General features: G+C 44.9%; 1 protein-coding gene across 3 annotated transcripts in view; it reads left to right on the plus strand.

Annotated features, from left to right (window-relative positions):
- The window catches only part of CLU (clusterin), a 36,226-nt gene that overhangs the window by 7,838 nt on the left and 5,260 nt on the right, over positions 1–23,128 (plus strand). For all 3 annotated transcript variants that reach the window (XM_058164731.1, XM_058164732.1, XM_058164733.1), the window contains exons 2-6: positions 1,761–1,875; positions 12,169–12,317; positions 17,121–17,288; positions 19,634–20,087; positions 20,665–20,778. In XM_058164731.1, coding sequence (XP_058020714.1) covers positions 1,788–1,875; positions 12,169–12,317; positions 17,121–17,288; positions 19,634–20,087; positions 20,665–20,778 — 973 coding nt within the window. In that variant the 5' untranslated portion in view covers positions 1,761–1,787. The remainder of the gene's footprint in view (positions 1–1,760; positions 1,876–12,168; positions 12,318–17,120; positions 17,289–19,633; positions 20,088–20,664; positions 20,779–23,128) is intronic.

Below are 23,128 nucleotides of genomic sequence, written 5' to 3' on the forward strand. Positions count from 1 at the left end.
GTATAGAGTAAGCCCAGAAAAATGCATTAATTTAATACCTTGGCTAAGCAGGCTGTGAAGTCAGTCATGGGATAGGAAACCACATTGGATTATAGAGTCCAGGTGGTTGCATAGAGGAGCTCAAATGAATTCCATACTGTGCTTCCCCAAACGCTTCTCAGCGGCATCTTCATGCCATATCATGGAATTAGAAATATTGTATAATTTCATCAGGTTTCAGGACATATTTAAACTAAGAAATGGTGATCTTTTCTTTTATGTACACTGAGAGCATACGCACCAAAACAAATTTCTTGTGTGTCCAATCACACTTGACCAATAAAGAATCCTATTCTATTCTATTATAATCATTCTTGGTAATGCAGGCAATGCTCATGGGATAGAAATGCATCACTTTCCTTTCTCCTCTTCCAAAGTGAGCTTCTTCTGGATTGCTTGCTAAGGCACATCATCCTGGCTCCGACTGTGTTTGTGACAGGCAGTCTAAGAGCACCAGTTTCCCACTGTGAGGTGGCTTCTTCAAAGAACAGAAGAATCACAGTGTTTGGACTTCCTGGAGCAGAACACAGACTCTGTGCTGGGACCCAACATGATGGACCTCCAAGAAGTTCTTTGGAAGAAATGGAATGTGACATTTTCCAAGAATGCCTCGATCCAGGCTGAGCTAGTTGGGTGGTTCTTGGGAGAAATTTGCAGTCATTGTATAGAGAGAAAAGATTGTTAGAAGGGAGCATGGTGTTTGGATCCTATGCACCAACTGGCCATGCAGGAAAGGCTACCCACTGACAGGCAGGTCAAGAAAGTTTGGCCTCCCTCAAATTTATTTGTGAATCTCCCAGGGGATTACAATCCACCGTCTAAGAAACCTTCAGTTTACTGGATCATTTCTATGCTGACATTGACCTGTTGCTCTGAGGATATTCTGGTCCAAAAATGGTCACTGTATTGCCAGCTGACCATTTGGAGACTGTCCTGTCAGCTGGAACTGTCCAACTGTCAGCTGGAAGCCTGGGGAACAGAAATATATTAAATTGGCTTTGATGCTGGAAACTAAAGAATTACAGAAGCAATTGGATATGGAGAAAGCCTTCCTGTTTTGGCCTTCATTCTTACCCATGAATTAGTAAAGAACAGCATTGTATCAGTCAGTATACCATGCATTTATTGATTTCTGCTCCATTATTTGCCAAGAATTCAAAGCAAAAAAAATAAAATAAAACTTTTGATAAAAAAAAAACAACTGCTAATCCTGCTCAATACATTGGACTTCATTTCCAGAAAGCAAGCTGAACTACAAAAGGACCTTCAAACAGGCTTTCTGGCAGAGTTTCAAACTGAATCCAGCTGATCCTATTTAATTTAGAAACACCTCTCCAAAAGGGGTATGGACACTGTGGTCCAAAAGATATTGCTACGTGGCTAATAGTTGGGGACGAAGCTTTGGGAAGATCTAAGGTTCTGCATGCTCTTCTAGCCAATCATTGGAATGAGAAGTTGCTAGCACTTGTCTGATGGTGATTAATAAGAAACTGTGTTGACAAGGAGCTCCAAAGTCTCTGCATTGCAAATAAAACATCCTATATCTATTATATACGCTATATAGCTTTTAATTGTAATTTCTCCAGAGGAAATACAGGCTTTTCAATTTCAAGTTTCTACTATTTAAAGAAAAATCAATGAGATATATTGTCTGGTCTCAGTTATTTAGTAGACTAATGTGGCCCCTCTCATTTTATTTTCCTTTCTTTTTCTTTTTGCAGGAATCTGGATTTCCTTCTGTTGAGAAAATGATTCCCACTCTGTTGCTCTCGTTGTTGGGAATCTTGGTTTCTTCGCAAGGAGGCCATTGTCTTGTTCCTCCTAATGAACTTCAGAGTGAGTACATGCCTGTTAATTAGAAATGATGGCTTTTTCCTCCTGGTTGCCAAAGAATTTGCGGATTTGAACGGCATCCAGTTATGAGCTTTTTTGAGAAATCCCGGGTGGGCTGAGGGTGAATTAGTGGATGTGCTGGACCAGGTTCTTGTCCACTGGGCATGAATTCTGCAACTGCAAAAGATGCCAAAACATCATCTTGTAAACCACAGGAGGCCCACACTGGCAAAAAGAGAAAAATTGCTGGCAGTGTTTATAAAGACATTATTTCAGAACCAGCCATTTGGGTCATGAAGTCACTTCCTAGAAGCGTGACTCACAGCGGCTTGTAACTAGTTTGGGCAAAATTAAAGCTGCCTTGTCATTTGTTTTGACTGTGTTGCCAAATTATGCAAGAGGCTTGCAGTCGAGTCTATTTCCCCAAAGGGAGGCAAGGAAATGTTTACAATACCTTATGGAAAGGTCCAAGGATTGTGTAGGAGAAGCAGATGGAAGAAGCGGAGGTGGCTTTGACTTAATGAACTTGAATGGTTTGTTACTTTTAAAAAAAGTAATATTTATTACCATGAATTATAAGGAAAAAAAAGTCGAATATGGCTGCTGCAGCCGAAGTCGTAGCAATTTTATGTCTATATCTAAGGCCACACGCTCAGAAATTGGGAGCTAGCTATAGTGGCTACATTCGAATAATACTAATTCAGGGGTGTCCAACCTTGGCAACTTTAAGACTTGTGGACTTCAACTCCCAGAATTTGCTGGCTGAGGAATTCTAGGAGTTGAAGTCCACAAGTCTTAAAGTTACCAAAGTTGGACAACCCTGTAGTAATTATTAAATTTATATACTGCCAATTTCTTGCAACTCTGAAGGGAGATATGTGTAATGGGGAGGAGACATAAACTTAACTTGAGTAGGAAGGCATATTTTCTCTCTAACTTACTCCATTAAGTGTTCTGATATTCTCTTCTGTCGGCGCTTCATATCAGCACTCTCCCCCCACCCCCCTGCCCAGTCCCTTAAAACAATTTGAAGATGGTTTGCTGTGGGATTCAGTTTGCAATGTGAGAACAGGAATAACAGTCACAATCCTGCCCTGAGTTGTGTATCCCAGAGGAACACACATTTTCTCATTCCTGCTCCATGCAGAAAAATGGGGGAGGGGAGAGACATGGCTTGCATGCTTCTGGCTCACATCCACTTCATTATTGCAGAGCATGCCAATATTTGTTGTAGGTAAAAAAAAGTTAAAAATCCCAGCACTTTGAATGGGAGGTGCTAAATGAAATATAAAGCCATCTTTCAAACCAGGCACAGGGTGGGTTTGATAAAGTTTGGATAAAATACTATTTTTTGATATCTTTAAATAGACAGTTAGTCCTCAACTTACATGGTTTGCTTAGTGACCATTCAGAGTTACCACGGCACTGAAAAAAGTGAGCCGAGAATAATTGTGCTCAGCCTTTAAATATTGCTACCTTGAGGGAAGTAGAAATCTAGAACTTTAAAAAAAAAAATCATGAATTTCTTATGTAACAGTCCATCATCCATGGCTGTTGCTGGGATGATGGAAGGACATATCTGGAAGGTACAGTACCAAGCTGAGGAAGGCTGATGGGGATTATCAACCTTTTAGAAAATCCATAAACAAATCCCCGCTTAATTATTTGGCATTTGTGGGCCTCTCTCTTTATAAGCTGATCAGTATAAAATAATTGAAATAATGCTGGTGTTTGTAAAAGGTTATGCTTGTTTCTTATTTACAGTATTTAATAAATTTCTATGCCACACCTCTCACTGATACAGTGACGCTGTATGTCTTGAAGCGGGGTTCAAGAAAGTAGGTACAGAAATAATGCATTTATTGTAACTCATATTCCTATAAGAATGAGAAAAAAGGAAGAAGAAACCTGCATCAACATAGTCTAATCATTTTCCAGATCAGCAACTGGAAATTCATGTCATGCCTTTCTATTTTTCTTAGGGTTCTACTTTCTTCACTTGTTACATTTGGTTGGGAACCTGCTTAATGCTGCTGCTAGCACAGGGGTCTCCAACCTTGGTCCCTTTAAGACTTGTGGACTTCAACTCCCAGAGTCCCTCAGCTAACTCTGGGAGTTGAAGTCCACCAGTCTTAAAGGGACCAAGGTTGGAGACCCCTGTGCTAGAAAGTTGCCCCATGCCACTTTAAACCTGGTCAGCCAGGGTTGCCCAAGAATTGGATGCTCCTCTAGTCCAACTCTGAAGGGTCCCTCAAAACCTCTTCCATTTCTCTGTAAACTCTTTAATTTGAAATGTTCTCCTTTTTCTCGTTTTCTTGCTGCATCATCTCTCAAGATTGCGTATGGAAGATCTGGGCTTCATTCAGTGTTCTTGGATGTCAGAAAACTGTTCAAGTGTCTTTTATTTCTTATTGTTGGGCAATTTTCTATTCTATGCTTATGACTGTATGACTAACTTTATTGATATTGATTGTTTCCTGATTGCTTATTTGTACCCTATGACTATTATTAAGTGTTATACCTTATGATTCTTGACGAATGTATCTTTTCTTTTATGTACACTGAGAGCATATGCACCAAGACAAATTCCTTGTGTGTCCAATCACACTTGGCCAATATCCTATCCTATCCTATCCTATCCTATCCTATCCTATCCTATCCTATCCTATCCTATCCTATCCTATCCTATCCTATCCTATCCTATCCTATCCTATCCTATTCTAAAAATAGAAGCAATACATTCTCCAGTAATAATGCAGCAAGATTTAATTCCATGATTTAATTCCTAATAAAATTCTATTCTATTCTATTCTATTCTATTCTATTCTATTCTATTCTATTCTATTCTATTCTATTCTATTCTATTCTAAGCACTGTTGTGATGGGAAATCTGCTCAGTGCAGGAATCTGTTCTCAAACAACCAGTCAAAGAAATCCACAACATCCTGAAGCTGTCATTTCCATATCTACCATTAGGATTTTTTTTCCCCTGACGTGTTCCTGCCATGACATCTGAAAAAATTCTTCCCTGCCTTCATATATCAAGTACTTTCAACCATACCATACCTCCATACATTTAAACTTTCCCAGACTGTTTATTTATTTGATTGTTGTTGTCCTTTGGCTGCACTCCAGTTTGTCAGAGCCCCTCCTAAAATGAGTTGCCTGGAACTAGACCCGGTATTCGAAGTGCAGCCTGACCAATGCAGAATAGAAAGGAACAATGACATCTCTTGATCTTGGCACTGTAACAAGTGTTTGTCTGATCAATGCGGAATTGAAGAGAGAGAGACAAAGAAGAACAATAGCTCTTGATCAGACTTGCTGCTAATTCTGGGACTTGCCATGCTAGTGGATCTGAAGGGCACCACTTTGGGGAAGGCTAACTCCAGCTATACCAAGGGTGTCCAAACTTGGCAACTTTAAGCCTGGTGGACTTCAACTCTTAGAATTCCTCAGCCAGCAAAGCTTTTTCTGGGAGTTGAAGTTCACAAGTCTTAAAGTTGTCAAGTTTGGACACCGCTGAGTTATATATGTAATGTATCTTTAAATGTTTTGGCGGGAAACAAGCACGTTGCTGATTGGTTAACGCCGCCAGTTGAACTGTATATAAGGAGAGGTTTTTCCCCAGCCTGGTTGCTGGGTTCACCATATATTAAAGAGCTGTTGTCGGACGACTTCCGGTATCCGGTGGCAACGGACGTCTGGAAGGCTTCTCCTGCCTCCAGTGTCCGAATCCGGCCGCCGCCGAGGGCCCTAGGGGGCAGGTGTTCGAAAGGACACCTGCCGCACGGACGGCTCGCCAGGGTCTCCCAGCCGATATACAGGACTGGGGGACCGATGCTGGCGCGCCCTAGGCTCGGCGGGGTTCGAGGCCACAGGCCGCGCCATTATTTTGGTCGCCGCCTGGGCCGCTGTGCGCGTTGCCACGGGGGGTTTGGATTTATAATTGCAGCAGCCTGGTGGTGAACAGGGAACGGAGAAGAATTGAGGAATGAAGAAGGGAAGGGGATATCGGCAAATGTGAGTGGAGTACTCCGGAGTGCGGGGGTTTTTCTCCCTGCGACTGGAAGAATCTGAATCACTGGAGAGAGGAGAACTTAAAATAACAAGATTACCGGTTTTGTGGAGCTCTGGAGAAGAGGTGATGGAGAAATTTAGGAGGGAGGGTTTGAGGCCCCCCCTCTGGGGAACAATGGTGGCGTCCAGCTTCCGCCTTCACTATGAGAATCTTGATGACATCACTTCCCTTCGGCTTCCTGGTTGACTAACTGTACTCTGGACTCGTTGCTCCTGTGAGTGCCCCCTGGTGGATCCGGAGGAAATTATAAGGATACTGTGCTTGCCTGAGGATTTTAAAATTTTTTTTTTTAAATGGCAAAAGGTCAGAGACCAACTGCTGGAGAAATGGAGAGAATTCTGGAAAAGTTATCTAATATGGACAAGAAACTGGATGAAATAAGAGCAGAAATTGTGACTATCCAAAAGGATTTAAAGGATACTCAACAAGTCTCAGCAGAAAATAAGCAGAAAGTGGAAGGTCTGAAGGGTGAGATGCGGCAGTGCAGAAAAGAGGGGAGACGACAAGCAATGCTGTGCTTGGACTACAGATGGATAAAATGTCTTATTTCTTAGGTTTCAAAATTTGGAAGAAGTGGACCAAGAAGACTTGAGAGATGTTGTGACTAAACTGTTGGGAGAATTTCTTGGGAGAGGTGTTGATTTTATGAATTGGGATGTGGATCGAGTTTATAGAGTTAATTCACAATATGCACGCACGCATGCAGTTCCTAGAGAGGTTCATGTCAAATTTGTGAAAAGAGAGACGAGAGATGAAATTCTTAGAAAACATAGGAGTGGGGCACTGACTTATAGGGGCAGGGAGATAGCCATTCTGAGGCAGATTCCCAGACAGGTACGTGAAATGAGAAAGAAATATTATTTTTTATCAAGCAAATTGTACCAGAAGGGAGTGGGCTTCAGATGGCTGATGCCAGAGGGATTGATGATTTTCCGGGAGGGCATTACGAAAAAAATTAGTACAATTGCGGAGGCTGCGGCCTCGTGGAGGAACACAAAGCCCTCCTGGATTTAGATGACCCAGGAATTGAAGAAGGGAGGTTATAGACCATGGGCGGAGGCGGCTGCAGCTGTTGCGGACCCTGGAGTTGGGTCAGGCTGAACCCAGAGTTCTGAGATCCAAAACTAGGAAGTGACAAAGATATTTGGTATTGTGTTGGTTTTCCTTATTCTCTTCGTATGATATTCTGATTATTCTTGACCCTTCCTTATTGTGTAAGATTGAAACTTAGCTACTCAGATCACCTGCTTGCCATATGGCTGTTGTATGTGTTTAAAATTTTGAGTAAAATTCTTATCATGTATAAGAAAAATGAAAATTTACCATACCTGATATGTATTTGCATAAATTTTTTTTTGACCAATAAAAACTTTTTATAATAAAAAAAAAAAAAAGAGCTGTTGTCACTACCCTGGTCTCCAGCCTCATATTGCCCGAACTTAACACTGGCGAAGGTGGGATCTCGAGGCTAGAGCACCAGGAAAGCTGAACGCACGGAAGAACCGAACCCAGCAAACTCAGGGCAGAAATGCGGAGATGGCCAGCTACACTCCGCCCGCGCCGTTTGACCCAGCCAGGGAGAAATGGGGAACGTACATGACCCGTTTCGAAAGCTTCCTAGAGGCAAACGAACTGCAAGGAGTTCCAGACAACCGCAAAAGGGCATATTTCCTGAGCCACTGCGGTCCCGAGGTCATCGACATCGCGGAAGCCCTGGCAGAGCCAACGCCAGTACAATCGGTATCGTGGCAAACTCTGCAAAATCTATTGAAGAACCATTTCGCCAACACCGCCACGCACGGCGCTTTGAATTTGGAGAGCAGACAGCAGAGGGCGAATCCATCAGCGATTACATGGCCGCCCTAGAAAGCCTCCAAGACTGTGGGTACCGAGACTTGGATGAGGAGCTGTTAGAGCAACTCATCCGTGGGGTCAGAGACATGCGTTATGGAGGCGGCTGCTATCAAAAGCAACCCATCGCTGGCAAACGCCTGGACGAAGCCAGAGCTCATGAGATGTCCACCCAAGCGCGGAAACCCTAAAAAGCCACTCACACCAAAGGCGAGCACAAATCAACCCCGTGCACAAGAAGAGATCCAGACCGAATCAGACGGCGAGGATGAGGAAGGAGTTTGCCTCACCGAGAGAGGGGCAAAGAAGACCGGGATGAATGCGGAAGTTGGAGGGCAACACCAGCGCCAACATGCAAGTTCAAGGACGCTACATGTCGGCGGTGCGAGAAGAAGGGCACCTGGCTCAAGTCTGTCGAGCACCCCAACCTTCCCGCCAAAATTCAAACCAACCAATCAGAGCGGATCGCAAGGCGACCCGTGATTGGTCAAAACAAAAGGCGCGAACTCAAATCGAACGACCGTGATATAGGCGTGCAGCAACCCGGTAGAGAAGAAAATCTTCACCAAAACCGAAAATCAAGGAGTGCCGTGCCGACTAGAAGTGGACACAGGGTCAGCGATCACAATCATGTCCTGGGACACTTTTAAAAGCTTTGCCGAAATCGCCAAACGCAAACTGCAAACACAGCGGCTACGAGTTCAAGACTACCAAGGAATCGCATCCCTGTTCGAGGGACCACCTCCGTCCACGCCGAGTACGGACCACACAAGAAGACCCTGCCCATCACGATAGTCGAAGGGACCCTGCCAAGTTTGTTGGGACTAGACTGGTTCCGCATTGGGCATGGGAGTGACTGGCATCTACAGAAGTGACTTTAACCTAAAAGACACACTCATGAGCAGTTCGAAGATGTCTTCAAGGACTGCCTGGGCAAGTACAAGGGGACCCCTATTTCCTTCAATTTAGACCCCAGGTAGCCCCCATTACGGTTAAAGGAAGGAGAGGTCCCTTTTGCCCTTAAACCCAAGATTGACAAGGAGATAGACAAGCTCATCAGTCAGGGATTCTGGTGCCAGTCGATCATGCAAAGTGGGAGGCGTTCGTCACCCCAGTGAAACCAGATGGGTCAGTTAGAATCTGCGCTGACTACAAGGCGGCGTTAAACAAAGCCTTGCAAAAGCGCTTACCGGTCCCGTGGTGCAACACTTGCTGCACTCGCTGGGGCAAGGGCACGTTTTGCAAGTTAGATTTGGCCCAAGCCTATCAACAACTGCCCGTGAGCGCCAACACAGCGAAGCCCAGACAATTGTGACTCACAGAGGTGCTTTCAAGTGTACCCGGTTACAGTTTGGGGTGAGTGTGGCACCTGGTCTATTCAAAATTTAATGGGCGACTTCTGCAAGGGCTCCCGGGGTAGTCCCTATTTGATGATGTATTGGTATCAGCCGAAAATTTAGAAGAATTGGGAGGCGTTTGAGAAAAGTTCTGGGCATTTTCGGTCAGCGGTCTAAAGGTTAAAGTGAACAAATGCCAAATAGGGTAGAATCCGTAGAGTTCTTGGGCTACAGAATAGACAAGGAAGAATTCACCCACTGAAAGCAAGGTCAAGGCAATAAGAAAGGCTCCAGCGCCTAAAACAAAACAGAGCTACAGGCATTCCTGGGTCTAGTGAACTTTACGGTCTTTTGAAAAATAAGGCAACCGTTGCCGAGCCGCTACATAAGTTACTGGGAAAGAATACTGCTTGGTCTTGGGGAAAGGAAGCTAGGGCTTTGAGCAGTAAAACATCTACTCGGCGATAGTTTACTGATTCAGTATCATAGCACAATGCCATTGGTATTAGTTTGCGATGCTTCCCCTACGGGGTGGGGCTGTGCTCAGCCACAGGCTTCCAAATGGCACAGAAGCCCCAATAGCCTTCTATTCCAGAACGATGTCCTCGACAGAGAGGAACTATAGTCAGTTGGATAAGGAAGCTCTAGCTATAGTGTCAGGGGTAAAAAGTTTCACGAATACGCTTTTGGTAGAGACTTTGAAATTGTTACAGACCATAGACCACTGTTAGGGTTACTGGCTGGCGACCGCCAACGCCTGTGGCACTTTCGCCCGATTGACCCGATGGACTATCTTTTAGCCGCCTACTCCTACAAAACTGCAGCATCGGCCGGGAAAGAGTTGGGGCATGCGGACGCATTAAGCAGATGCCCACTACCAGGGCGATCGAGGACCCCACTCGGGGATGCCCATACTGTTAATTGACTCTCTGACTCTGGCCCAGTCACGTCTAAGGAGGTGGCTCGGGCGTCATACGAGACATTATTTTGAGAACTGTACTTGGTTGGGTACAAGAGGGTGGCCCCGCGGAGCGTTTTAAAGAATTTGTAAAGAAACGTGGGGAACTGTCGGCTCAAGGGGGTGCCTGCTATGGGGATAGTGGTGATCCCAGAGAAATTGAGGAAAAGGGTGTTGGATCTCCTCCACGAGGGTCACCCAGGGATCGTAAGGATGAAGGGTCTAGCGAGAAGCTATGTGTGGTGGCCCTTAATGGACTCAGAAATTGCTGAAAGGGTAGGGAAATGCCAGGCCTGCCAGGAGTCCAGACCGCTACCCCCAACGGCCCCAGTTCGGGAATGGGAGAGACCCCAGGGGCCCTGGTCTAGAATACACATTGATTTTGCCGCCCCTTCCACGGCCAAACCTTCCTGGTAGTAGATGCCTACTCCAAATGGCTGGAAATCATTCTCATGAGATCCATGACAGCCGAGGCCGTGATCTCAGTCCCACGGCACCTATTTGTAACCCATGGGTTGCCGACACTAGTTTCCGATAACGCCCGCACCACGGCAACCCAATTTGAGGAGTACTTGGCAGAAGAGGGCATCCGACATGCCCTCTCGGCGCCTTTCCACCCTGCGACGAATGGCCTTGCAGAGCGTTCCGTCCGAGCGCAAAAGAGGCATTGTCCAGACTTAAGCCAGGCGACTGGCAAACAAAATCGATGTTTTCCTGGCCCAACACAGAACCCCTGTGTCACAACCGCAGAAGCCCAGCCGAATTATTAATGGGCCGAAGCTCAGGTGCCCCCTAGACCGCTTAAATCCAAACTATACACCGGAGGGTTACAAGGGGAAACGAAAAACAAGAGAAATGGACATAGGAGACAGTGGGCACACAACTATGGTGAAGGCCCAACCTGGATAGCAGGACAAATCCTAAACAGAACAGGTCCAAAATCATACTTGGTGGAGTTAAAGAACGGCCGAGTATGGTGGCGCCACATAGACCACATACGAAAACGCATAGCCGAACAATCCAATCTAGAAACAGGCCCTGACTATACAATGTTTGATTCCACAGCTGACTCAAACCCGGAAAATCGCAGGACTTATCTGAGTTTCCGGAGGTCCAGCGACGCCCACAGGTTCCAGTAGAAAACAGCAGGGACGACTCTGCTAATAATCCAGGGCCGGATGGCCTAGAGAAGGAGCTGAGAGGGGCAAACAGCCCCTCCGGTCAGCTCGACCCACTACCAGGGAATGTACTGCGCAGGTCCGAAAGAGTCAGGAGACGCCCAGTCTATTTGCGTGATTACGTTGAAAAATAATATGTAAATATCATGTAAATATGGGTAAAGTGTTTTCTGGGAGGGAAGGAGTGTAATGTATCTTTAAATGTTTTAAGGGAAACAAGCACGTTGTTGATTGGTTGAAGCCGTTAAACTGTATATAAGGAGAGGTTTTTCCCCAGCCTGGTTGCTGGGTTCACCATATATTAAAGAGCTGTTGTCACTACCCTGGTCTCCAGCCTCGTTACTTCCCGAACTTAACAATATAGTATTTCTGGAATGGGTTTTTAATATAGTCCCCCAAAGCAAGGTTTGATTTGCAAAAACTCAAAATAGGACACATCTCTATTGATTGCTTTTAGCACCATATATCTGAACAATGTATTTGCCTTCCACATCTGTATCTACAGTAGAAACGCTCCAGAATTTACCTTTGACTCTATAGAGGTGGATGGCTCTGGCTTGTGTACATTACATTGTAATATGGAGTCTGCTAATAGTACATGAATCATATCAGTGTAACATACGAAGCATCACATACAGGTTGCATATAAAAATTGTTGGGTAACATATATTAAACCATACAGGTCAGTTTGAAAGTCTAATCATCCAGGAATTAAGTGCTGTGAAGTAACCACTTCTCTTGTTATGTTCTTGCTTTCTATAAAACGATTTCTATTTCATTTTACAGTACCTGAAACATTCCATCTGTCTGTTAATATTGTCCATTGGCAAATAGCATATCAGAATGGTGCTGATGTGGCATTTTCCCCGCCCCCCTCTTTTCCTCTCACAGAAATGTCTGAAAAAGGAAGCCGCTACATTGATGGAGAATTGGAAAACGCCATCAGTGGAGTCCGGCAGATGAAGTTATTGATGGAGCAGACGAGCAATGACCACCAGGAGATCTTGAATAGCTTGGAAGACACAAAGAAGAAGAAGGAGGTCTGTTGGCATCAGGCTTTCTGAGATGTTGTGATTGTTTCACTCAGCTGGTTCGAAAGTCTTGTTTTTTTGCCATTCAAAAAGCGGCAAAGGAGTTCTCTCCCGAGCCTAGCCTAGATTCTCAAGTTCTTCTCCATGACCTACTAGCTTGCAACTGTTGTGACTGAGGCCTAAGTAGTGATTACCAAACACGACTCAATCCTGAACAAACTTATTTTATTAAAATAGCTGAGAATTAATTCATTCTCAGCTTAGTCCAATACAAATTCTTCATAAACAGTCCTTCAGCCTTATCACCAACCTTTGCTGTCTTTGGCAACCTGCCAAAGGCTTTTCTTGGCAAAACCCCCACAACGTTCAAGAGACACTGACAAGAAGCAATAGAATCAACATTGCTTGTCCACAAAGAACCCAACGGCTCGTTGCTGTTCTTCCTCTGCCTCTCTGCTGTCTGCCTCTGGAGGCTCCGGAGTCCGCGCATCGCTTCCAGATGGCCTCATCTCTGCCTCTGATGCAGAGCCCTCGTCCGGGCCTTCCCCTGACTCCAGGACTGGCCCATTGTCCTCCCCAGCCTCCTCACTGACCGACTCCGCTGCCAGGTCGGCAGGCTGCTGGCAGACCACAACAACAACTCTCACAAGCTTTGGATACATTTTCAGTGTGGAGTAGAACTATTGCTATGAAACAAATAGCTCAGCTTTCTCCAGCCTAATGTTCACAGGAGATGATTGCAATTTAAGTTGGAACTGCAGTTGCTGGCATTATCTGGCAGGCACCAAACTGGGAAAGACTTGACAACTATCTTGTGGCATCATGTTTATAAGGGAAAATAGTGGGAGGGAGGTTATGCAGCTAACCACACCCTCTGATATGGTGTGCATCAAGTAGTTTTCTTTCCTTTTATTTGTGCATTAAGTATGAATGTCAGCAGGAAGGGTTTTTTTAAAATTTTATAAATTTGCATTGGCTGTTCTATACTCAACATGACACATTTAACTCGAATTAATCCATTTCCTGGGTTTGCAGGTTACAATGAAATATCAACTAACAAAATGGGCTAGGTTCACATTGCATACTAATCCATTAAAAAGGTAACCAAGTGTAGCATGTTACCTTAAAATAATTGAAAAAGTCTTTCAACAATCTTGTTAAGCGCATTGATGAACCCAGGCTCTGTATGGATGTCGGGGCTACCTTGTTCCATGGTTTTCTTTTACTGGTGCTGACTTGCTTCTCTCAAGACAGCCTCGACTCCCAGCTGTTTGTCCTGGAATCTCATCAGTTCACTGCAGATGATCCCCAATCCTTTTCCTGGCTCTGTGCTCATTGATCCTCTTGGTCTGCTGCTCATCCAGTTGCTACTTTCACCGTCATAATCTCCTTTGGATGAGAGATCCCCCTTATTGCTGCCTACTGGCTCTTGTATCATGTGTTTCCAACAGCAGGGTGCAAATGCTTCAAGGAATTAGGATTCCCCCCCGCCAAAACCCTTTAAGTCTTGCACCGGCTTCTGGGTGGCGCCACCTTTCTCGCTGGGTGCTAATTTATGGCACTCCGCATTGAATACGGTAAAAGCCGGATTTAACAACTGATCCCGGCTTCATTTCTCTCTCTGGTTGAAAGAGAGAGACAGAGCAAGGGGGAGGAATTGGGTAGATTCCCCTAGGGGCTTTGTTTTTGTAATACAAAGTCCTGAACGGTCGAATCCCCTTATTTACCCCTCCCCCACCTCCAGTATTCTCTGCGCTCCTGAAAAAGCAGGAAAAGAGGAAGGTGTCCACTTCTGCTAGCAATTGATTTCTTTTTGTGGATACGAAAAGCAGGCGGAACGAGTGTTCATGGCTTCCATGACGGCCTTGGACCTGACCCAAGTAGTTGATGGCCCTACTCACATTGGGGGAGGAACTCTGGACCTGATTTTTGTCTCTGGTCAGTGGTTGAGAGATCTGGACTTAAAGGAAATAGTCACTGAACCTTTGTCATGGTCAGATCACTCTCTCCTTCGCCTGGACTTTCTGACCGCCATTCACCACCGCAGGGAGACGGAGCCGACACGTTGGTTCCGTCCCAGGCGCCTGATGGACCTGGAGGGGTTCCGGACGGAGCTTGGGCCATTTCCTGAGAGTCTGGCTCATGGCTCGGCTGAGGAACTTGTTGCGGCCTGGGAACGGGCCGCGGCGGGGGCCTTAGACCGGGTCGTGCCTTTGCGGCCTCTGACCCGGCGCAGGTCCCAACCGGCTCCTTGGTTCTCCGAGGAGCTGAGAGGGATGAAGCGCCGGAGAAGACGCCTAGAGAGTTCCTGGAGGTCCAGCCGTTCAGAAGCTGATCGGACACTAGTGAAGTCCTATACTAGGACTTACCTAGTGGCATTGAGGGAAGCGAGGCGTAGCTACGCCTCCTCCCTCATTGCATCGGCAGATAACCGCCCAGCCGCCCTGTTTCGGGTGACCCGCTCCCTCCTACACCAGGGGGAGCGGGATGACCCGTTGCAGGGACGTGCTGAGGAGTTTAACGGTTATCTATACGATAAAATCGTTCAGCTTCGGGATGGTTTGGACCAAGATTGTGATACGGGTGAGACAGCTGAGGGTGGTCTTGGTGACATTTTATGGGATGAGTTTGACCCTGTCGCCCCGAGGACATGGACAGGTTGTTGGGAGGCTGAATGCCACCACGTGTTTACTGGACCCGTGCCCTCCTGGCTGGTGCTGGCCACGCAGGAGGTGACACGAGGCTGGCTCAAGCGTTCTGCGCTTCCTTGGTGGAGGGTGTCTTTCCGGCCGCCTTGAAAGAGGCGGTGGTGAGGCCCTCCTCAAGAAGCCTTCCTGGACCCGCTGTTTTAGGTAATTATCGTCGGTCTCAACCTTGCGGCGAAGGTTGTAGAGAGTATGGTGGCATATCAGTTTCCTTGCACCTGGATGAAACTGTCTATCTAGACCTGCTCCAGTCCGGTTTCCGCCCGGTTACAGCACGGAGACGGCTTTGGTCGCGTTGGTGGATGATCTCTGGAGGGCCAGGGATAGGGTTGTTCCTCTGCCCTGGTCCTATTAGACCTCTCAGCGGCTTTTGATACCATCGACCATGGTATCCTGCTGCGCCGTTGGAGGGATTGGGAGTGGAGGCACCGCTTATCGGTGGTTCTCCTCCTATCTCTCCGACCGGTCGCAGTCGGTGTTGACAGGGGGCAGAGGTCGGCCCGGCGCCTCACTTGTGGGGTGCCGCGAGTCGATCTCTCGCCTTCTGTTCAACATCTACATGAAGCCGCTGGGTGAGATCATCAGTGGGTTCGTGTGAGGTACCAGCTGTACGGATGACACCCAGCTGTACTTTTCCACACCGGACCACCCCAACGAAGCTATCAAGTGCTGTCCCGTGTCTGGAGGCCGACGGGTCTGGATGGGGAGAAACAGGCTCAAGCTCAATCCTCCAAGACAGAGTGGCTGTGGATGCCGCATCCCGGTACAGTCAGCTAAATCCGCGGCTGACCATCGGTGGCGAGTCATTGGCCCCGATGGAGAGGGTGCGCAACTTAGGCGCCTCCTGGATGAACGGCTGTCTCTAGAAGATCATTTGGCCGTCTCCAGGAGAGCGTTCTACCAGGTTCGCCTGGTGCGCCAGTTGCGCCTTTCTGGACCGGGAGGCCCTATGCACGGTCACTCACGCCTCGTGACGCCTCGCCTGGATTACTGCAACGCCTCACATGGGGCTCCCTTGAAGGGCATCCGGAGGCTGCAGTTAGTCCAGAATGCGGCTGCGGGTGATAGATGGAGCCCTCGTGGCTCCCGTGATAACACCCATCCTGCGCAGGCTGCACTGGCTACCTGTGGCCTTCGGGTGCGCTTCAAGGTTTTGGTGACCACCTTTAAAGCGCTCCATGGCATAGGGCCGGGTTATTTACGGGGCCGCCTACTGCGACCAGATACCTCTCACCGACCCGTGCGCTCTCACAGAGGGACTCCTCAGGGTGCCGTCAGCTAGGCAGTGTCGTCTGGCGACGCCCAGGAAGGGCCTTCTGTGGGGCTCCACCCTCTGGAACGAACTCCCCAGGACTCCGCCAACTTCCAGATCTTCGGACCTTCCGTCATGAGCTCAAGACTCATTTATTCATCTGTGCAGGACTGGCTTAGATTTTTTAAATTTAGAGGGGTTTTAAATCGATTTTAATATTTATATTTCTATTTTTAACAATTGGTATTATTAACTATTGGCATTAGAATAAGTCTTTTAATGATTATTTTAATTTGTATATTGATGTTTTTTATATGCCTGTAAACCGCCCTGAGTCCTTTGGGAGATAGGGCGGTATATAAGTTTAAATAATAAATAAATAATAATAATAAATAGATCCCCCTTATTGCTGCCTACTGGCTCTTGTATCATGTGTTTCCAACAGCAGGGTGCAAATGCTCCAAGGAATTAGGATCCCCCCCCCAAAACCTTTTAAGTCTTACACCTAATTGTTGAAACTGAATGTCTATGGAGATTCTAAGTCATCCAGGACATGGTTGTCCCAAAGGTGCTTTTTCAAGAGGCAACTGGACTTTCTGCTTTTTCTTTGAAGAAGCTTCTTGGATGAGAAATGAAATGTCTTCAAAGAAAAATCAGAAAGTCCAGTTGCCTCTTGAAAAAACACCTTTGGGACATGTTGAAACTGAAGGAAACTCACCTGCTCCTTCCATTTGCTCTTAATCTTCCTTTTCTTGGCATTTCTTTCTTTTCCACTGCCTTCCATTCCAGTTCTAGTTCCTCTTGTTTTATTGCTGGCCCTTTAGGAAAGTCCTAATGACCCTGTTTCCTCTGCAGGAGGCTATCCTCCTTGCGAAGGATATGGAGAAGCAACTGAATGAACAGGAAGTGTGCAATGACACTATGCTGGCTCTCTGGGAAGAATGTAAGCCATGCCTGAAACAGACCTGCATGAAGTTCTATACTCGGACATGCCATAGCGGTGCTGGCCTGGTTGGCAGGCAGGTGAGTAAGCCATGCGATGTTGCTTGCTTAGTCTTGGACTTCTGCATAACTGCAGTTTAGGGATTCAGGTGAATCTTCAAACTCCCAAGGTATCATCTGGGCTGAGCCTTATGGGTGAATGTCCATGGGTTACAAAATTAAAATCTGGATAAGCCTCACTGAAATGTGTGATTCTTCTCTTGACTGAAGGATCCACAGTGAAGAGCACACTCCAAATTAGGAAAAAATTAAGTCTGTTTGAAAAGTTGGAGTTCAGGATTTTTAATGAAACGCTAGCCTTAAATGATCTCAGATCACCCAAACTTTGGCACCACCTGCTCAATCATACAAGCAATTGTACAGCCAACTGTATAGGAAAGTGAAACCTCCTACATCAAAGAAATTGTTTCCCCTCTCAAATAATGGCATAAGCTCAATTTCTTGGCTCTTCAAATTCTCCTAAATGAACTTAATCACATTCTCAAGTAGCTGGAAACCTTTATTCTTCATTCTCCTTTGTTGGAAGTGGGTTACAGATCAGATCATTGGGTTACTGAGCTGAATGCACAGGAAGGAAGAGAGATCTCTTAAAAATATTTGAGTTAAGCTTTTTTCAACCTGATCCTGTTTGAAGTTTGCATCACAACTCCCACTAACTGTAGTGCTTGGGATAATAGAACTTGTCCAGTACATCTGGCTACCACATCTGCTTTTTTTTGGCTTTTTTTTCTGCCTCTGAAATTCCTGAAACTCTGTTTCAGCAAAAACTTTTTTTTCTGCCTCTGAAAGCCTCCAAAACAGCTTCAGAAAAAAAGCCTCTGAAGCTCTGTTTGGGGGCTTCTTTTCTGAAGCTCTGTTTGGGGGCTTCTTTTCTGAAGCTTCGTTTCTGATGCTTTTTTCAGCCTCTGAAACCTCCATTTGAGAAGATTGGTGGGGCTACATTCGGAATATAAGACACATCCAGATTTTCACCCTCTTTTTTGGGGAAAAAAGGTGTGTCTTATACTCTGAAAAATACGGTACATTGATTCTGGAAATGAATGAAGAGAGTGAAATCTCGGATGTCTCTGGCCTCAAGGGCACGACATGACCTGTGGAAACTTTACAGACAGTTCTGATAATGCCTCTCTTGGTTAGTTCCTGAATTCTTACCATACTACTTTTCTAGGCAGTTTATTTTCTAATTACAATAGCCTTCCAATTGGAGGGATCTTAAGAATTCACACAAACGTATTAGATAAAGTTGTAAGGTATAAAGAACTATTAGATGCCCAAGGGAAGTTAAAAACAAATCAAGAGTTAAAACAAGGAATAGATATAGACTGGTGGCCGTAGATACAAATTCAGGCAAGATACAAAAAAGATCTAGAAGAATAACGTTTCTACAAGGAGCAACAAGAGCTTGATAAAATAATACAGGGGACGGAGGAAAAAATGATATCCAAAACATACAACTATCTACTGAGATTTAAGATGAAAGAAGAAACTGTCAAATGATAGCCTGAGCAAAGAATTTTGGTTATAATATTGAATTAGAACGTTGGGAAAAATTATGGGGGAAAATATAAATTAACAATATCGGCAGCCTATAAAGAAAACTTATATAAAATGTTTTACCGTTGGCATTCACCTCCGGCTAGATTGGCCAAAATGTTTCCAAATCTATTTGTGGAATGCTGGAAGTGTAAACCTAATCAAGGTACATTTTGCCATATGTGGTGGTCTGGAAATATTGGATTAGAACAAGAAAATGGTTAGAGAAATTATGAATCAACGAATTGAAGTGTAAACATAATCAAGGTACATTTTGCCATATGTGGTGGTAATGTCCAGAAGCCTGGAAATATTGGATTAGAGCAAGAAAATGGTTAGAAGAAATTACGAATCAACGAATTGAGATAAAGCCAGAATTTTTTCTGTTAGGGATAATAAGAGGAAACTACAGTAAGAAAACTCAATATATCATATTGCATGTAACAACAGCGGCCAGAATTGCCTATGCACAAAGCTGGAAACAAGACCGTACGCCTCAGAGAGAATGGTGATTAAAAAGGTGTTAGATTGTGCTGAAATAGACAGGTTAACATTGGAATTAAAAGAAAGAGGGGAAACGGAGTATTATTTAGTCTGGGAAATGTGGTACAAATGGCTAGAGAATAGATGTAAAGATTAAATACGAAGGTAGCTTGAGAGAGATTCTAAAACTTAAAGGTAATGTATATAGTTAAAGGAAGAATAAGGAATGTTATGTATGTATGAATAATATCGATGCTGAAATGCTGAAAAAATTGTAAATGTGATATAAAATGATGAAATATGTTTAATAAAAACAATGGGAAAAAAAGATTTCATACTTTTTCCTTCAGCTGGAAGAGTTTTTGAACCACTCTTCTCCCTTCTCCATTTGGGTGAATGGGGAGCGCATCGACTCCTTGATGGATGTAGATGAAGAACAGGGCCGGAAGTTGGATGATCTTGAGGAGCGCTACGGTCTAGTGGAAGATGGCGTGGATGACCTCTTCCAAGAGAGCAGTCAGGCCTATGGGCAACTCTCCTCCTTCTTCCAGTGGCCATTTAGTGGTTTCCAGGATGGCTTCCACAGCATCCGTATCCCATTCACCCGTTCCCGTGTTGCTAGGAATACACGCCCTTTCTCTCAGTTCTTTGGCAATTACCGCCCCCATCAAGGTTTCTACCAGATTTTCCAACCATTCTATGAGATGAGCCAGCATTTCTTTGAGGGTGCTCAGAGTGCCATGGACTGGGACCACCCGGGTCTAGGAGGAATCCCTGAGTTTTCTTTTGATCACATCCCAACAGGTAAGGTGAGATCTTGGGCTGCAGAGTGAGCTTGGCCACTGGAGCTCTTTCAGAGTTCTGCCTCCAGTTATTTGCTTGCCTACTCCCTCCAGTTATACAAAGGAAAACAAGTTTTACTGGGCATAAAAAGGGGAAATCTAGTTTTTGATACCTAGCATATTCCCAAAGATTGGAGAAATACTTGCTTGGTTCATATTCACAGTAAGCCCCTTGTTGAGCAGCAGACTTATTGACTTGTTACAGGACAAACTCATTTGGCAATTTGATGGTAATGATTAGCAAGAGGGTCTGCTTTTCCCCCTCTATTCCACTTCCTCCCAATTTCCAATATGGAAAGGTAAGCCCCTCTAATGTTGCCACTGTGCTTTGCTGCTCAGGCTGTCAAGAACAGTCTGATTGTCTTCATTCTGTGAACTCCAAATCATGTCCAAAGAGTATATTTTTGAAGGCGAATGTTGTGGTGCAGCTTCCAGATTTCTGGACTCAAGTAATTCTTGGCTTTATTAACAATGCCAGCTTGTGACTTAATAACAGCTGGCAAAACTGTTGTCATGTCTTCTATCATTCTTTCTGTTAGCAACTCCAGGTCACAATGACAACCGGATGGTGTGCCGTGAGATCCGTCGCAATTCTGCTGGCTGCCTGAAAATGAAGGAAAAATGCGACAAATGCCAGGCAATCCTGGCTGTAGGTAAATGGAAGAGGGTGAAATGGAAGGCAGAGACTTATTTTTTTTGCAGCTGACAACCATGGTTTAATGGGATCATTGATTAAAATGATTTATAAAAAGAGCCGTGGTGGCACAGTAGTTAGAATGCAGTATTGCAGGCTGACTCTGCCCACAGTCTGAGTTCGATCCTGACTGGCCTTCCATCCTGACTTGGCCTTCCATCCTTTCAAGCTTGGTAAAATGACTCAGATTGTTGGGGGCAATATGCTAACTCTGTAAACTGCTTAGAGGGGGCTGTAAAAGCACTATGAATTGGTGTATAAGTCTAAATGCTATTGAAGGCAATCTGATGTGCAGGTAGTCCTTAACTTAACATCCATTCATTTAGTGATTGTTTGAAGTAACACTGGACATTGAAAACAGTGACTTACGACTGATCCTCACACTTATGACTTTAGTAACATCCCCACAGTCCCAAGATCAAAATTTGGGTGCTTGGCAACCAGCATGTACAGGTAGTCCTGGACTTATAACAGTTCATTTAGTGACCAGAGTTTCAGCAGCACTGAACAAAGTGACCTATGACTGTTTTTCACACAACCCTTATAGCATTCCCATGGTCATGTGATCAAAATTCAGACTCTTGGCAACTAACTCATATTTATGACAGTTTCTGTGTCCCAGGGACACGTAATCCCCTTTTGCAACTTTCTGACAAGCCAAGTCAATGGGGAAGCCAGATTCACTTAACATATATTCACTTAATATATTGTTACTAATATAACAAGAGCAGTGATTCACTTAAGAACTGTGGTAAGAAAGGCTGTACAATGGGGCAAAACTCACTTAATAAATGTCTTACTTAACAACAAAAATTTTGGGCTTAACTGTGGTCGTAAGTCAAGGGCTACCTGTATTTACAATGGTTGCAGCATCCCAGGGTCATATGATCACTGTTATGACTTTCCCAGACCTTTCTGACAAGCAAAGCCAATGGGGGAAGCAGCTGTACATGTTGTGTCTCGTCCAATCTCACCTCAGCCGGGGTCTTCTTATCTGCTTCCGAACACGGAAGAAGAAATACCTCCAGCCCCCAGCCCTGGCTCCATGCCCAGACAGGCTGAAGAAGAAGAAATACCTCCAGCCCCCAGCTCTGGCTCCATGCCCAGGCAAACGGAGCAACTAGACCCCTCCCCCTCCTCCACAGCATGTGAGCCTGAGGAAGGTTTATTACCAACAGCTGCCGACTGGAGTGACCCTCGCGTCAGAAGAATTGATAGGCGGAGGCAACAGAAGGAAGGGAGGGGCAGGCCTGGATAAGTGCTGAGTCATGGAGCCACACCCCATGGCCTATATAAAGGATCTGCTTTCTCTGAGTCAGGCAAAGTCTAAACATATCTTGCTGAAGTCACTTTCTGGTCTCCTGCCTGCCTTGAGGACTTTGCTAGGACTTTGGCAGAGCTGCAGAGGCACACCTGATTCGGATTTCCCTGACCCGGCCGTCAGCGGAGGAGTGGGACACGACAGTACAATTCACTTACCAATTGTAGTGATATTCTTAACCATGGCAAAAAGCTAATAAAATTAGGCACAATTGTCTTATTTAACCATGGCAAAAAGCTAATAAAATTAGGCACAATTGTCTTATTTAGCAGTGGAAATTGTGGTCCCAATTGCAAAACAAGAAAGACTGGGATTTTATTGTGAGCATTTCTGATAGTTTTCAGTGCCCTTTTGTCTTACCTAGATGGCAGCTACATCTTACTTGTATATCTTTTATTTTTCATTCTTAATCGGTAGGAAACAGCATCTCCAATATTTGGAGGCTTGCTACTAAATTTCGATGGTATGATTTTGGCTGGGTTGCAAAAAAACATTGCAGATACTCTCCCATCTCTGGGCTACTGAAAGAAAAGTTGTTTTTTAGATTCAGATTGCGTATAACTTGTTTCCTTTTGCCAACATGACTTTTTGCTTGTGTTCGTGCAACATGGTTATTCTAATTACTAAATTAATTCATACATACATTAATTATAAACTAGGGTAATGGAGGTGGATTCACATAATGCGCTAAATGTCATAAAAACTTACAATGAACAAAATTTAATATGCTGCATGAATGCAGCTACCGGTAACTGTAATTGATTTAGTTATACATAGAATGTGAATAGAGCTTTTGTGTTATGATGATGCTATTTTTAACATGTATCCAACTTATCAAATCATTGACTGAGATGGGTGACTATAGAAATTGAATGAATCAATGAAACAGATTTCTAGTTTTAGTTGAAAATAGAATTATAGCAGGGGTGGGTTCTACTTACCTTTACTACCAGTTTGCAACGGGAGCTTCTGCACATGCGCAGATCGT

This window comes from Ahaetulla prasina, chromosome 1, assembly GCF_028640845.1.
Source record: "Ahaetulla prasina isolate Xishuangbanna chromosome 1, ASM2864084v1, whole genome shotgun sequence".
Taxonomy (NCBI): domain Eukaryota; kingdom Metazoa; phylum Chordata; class Lepidosauria; order Squamata; family Colubridae; genus Ahaetulla; species Ahaetulla prasina.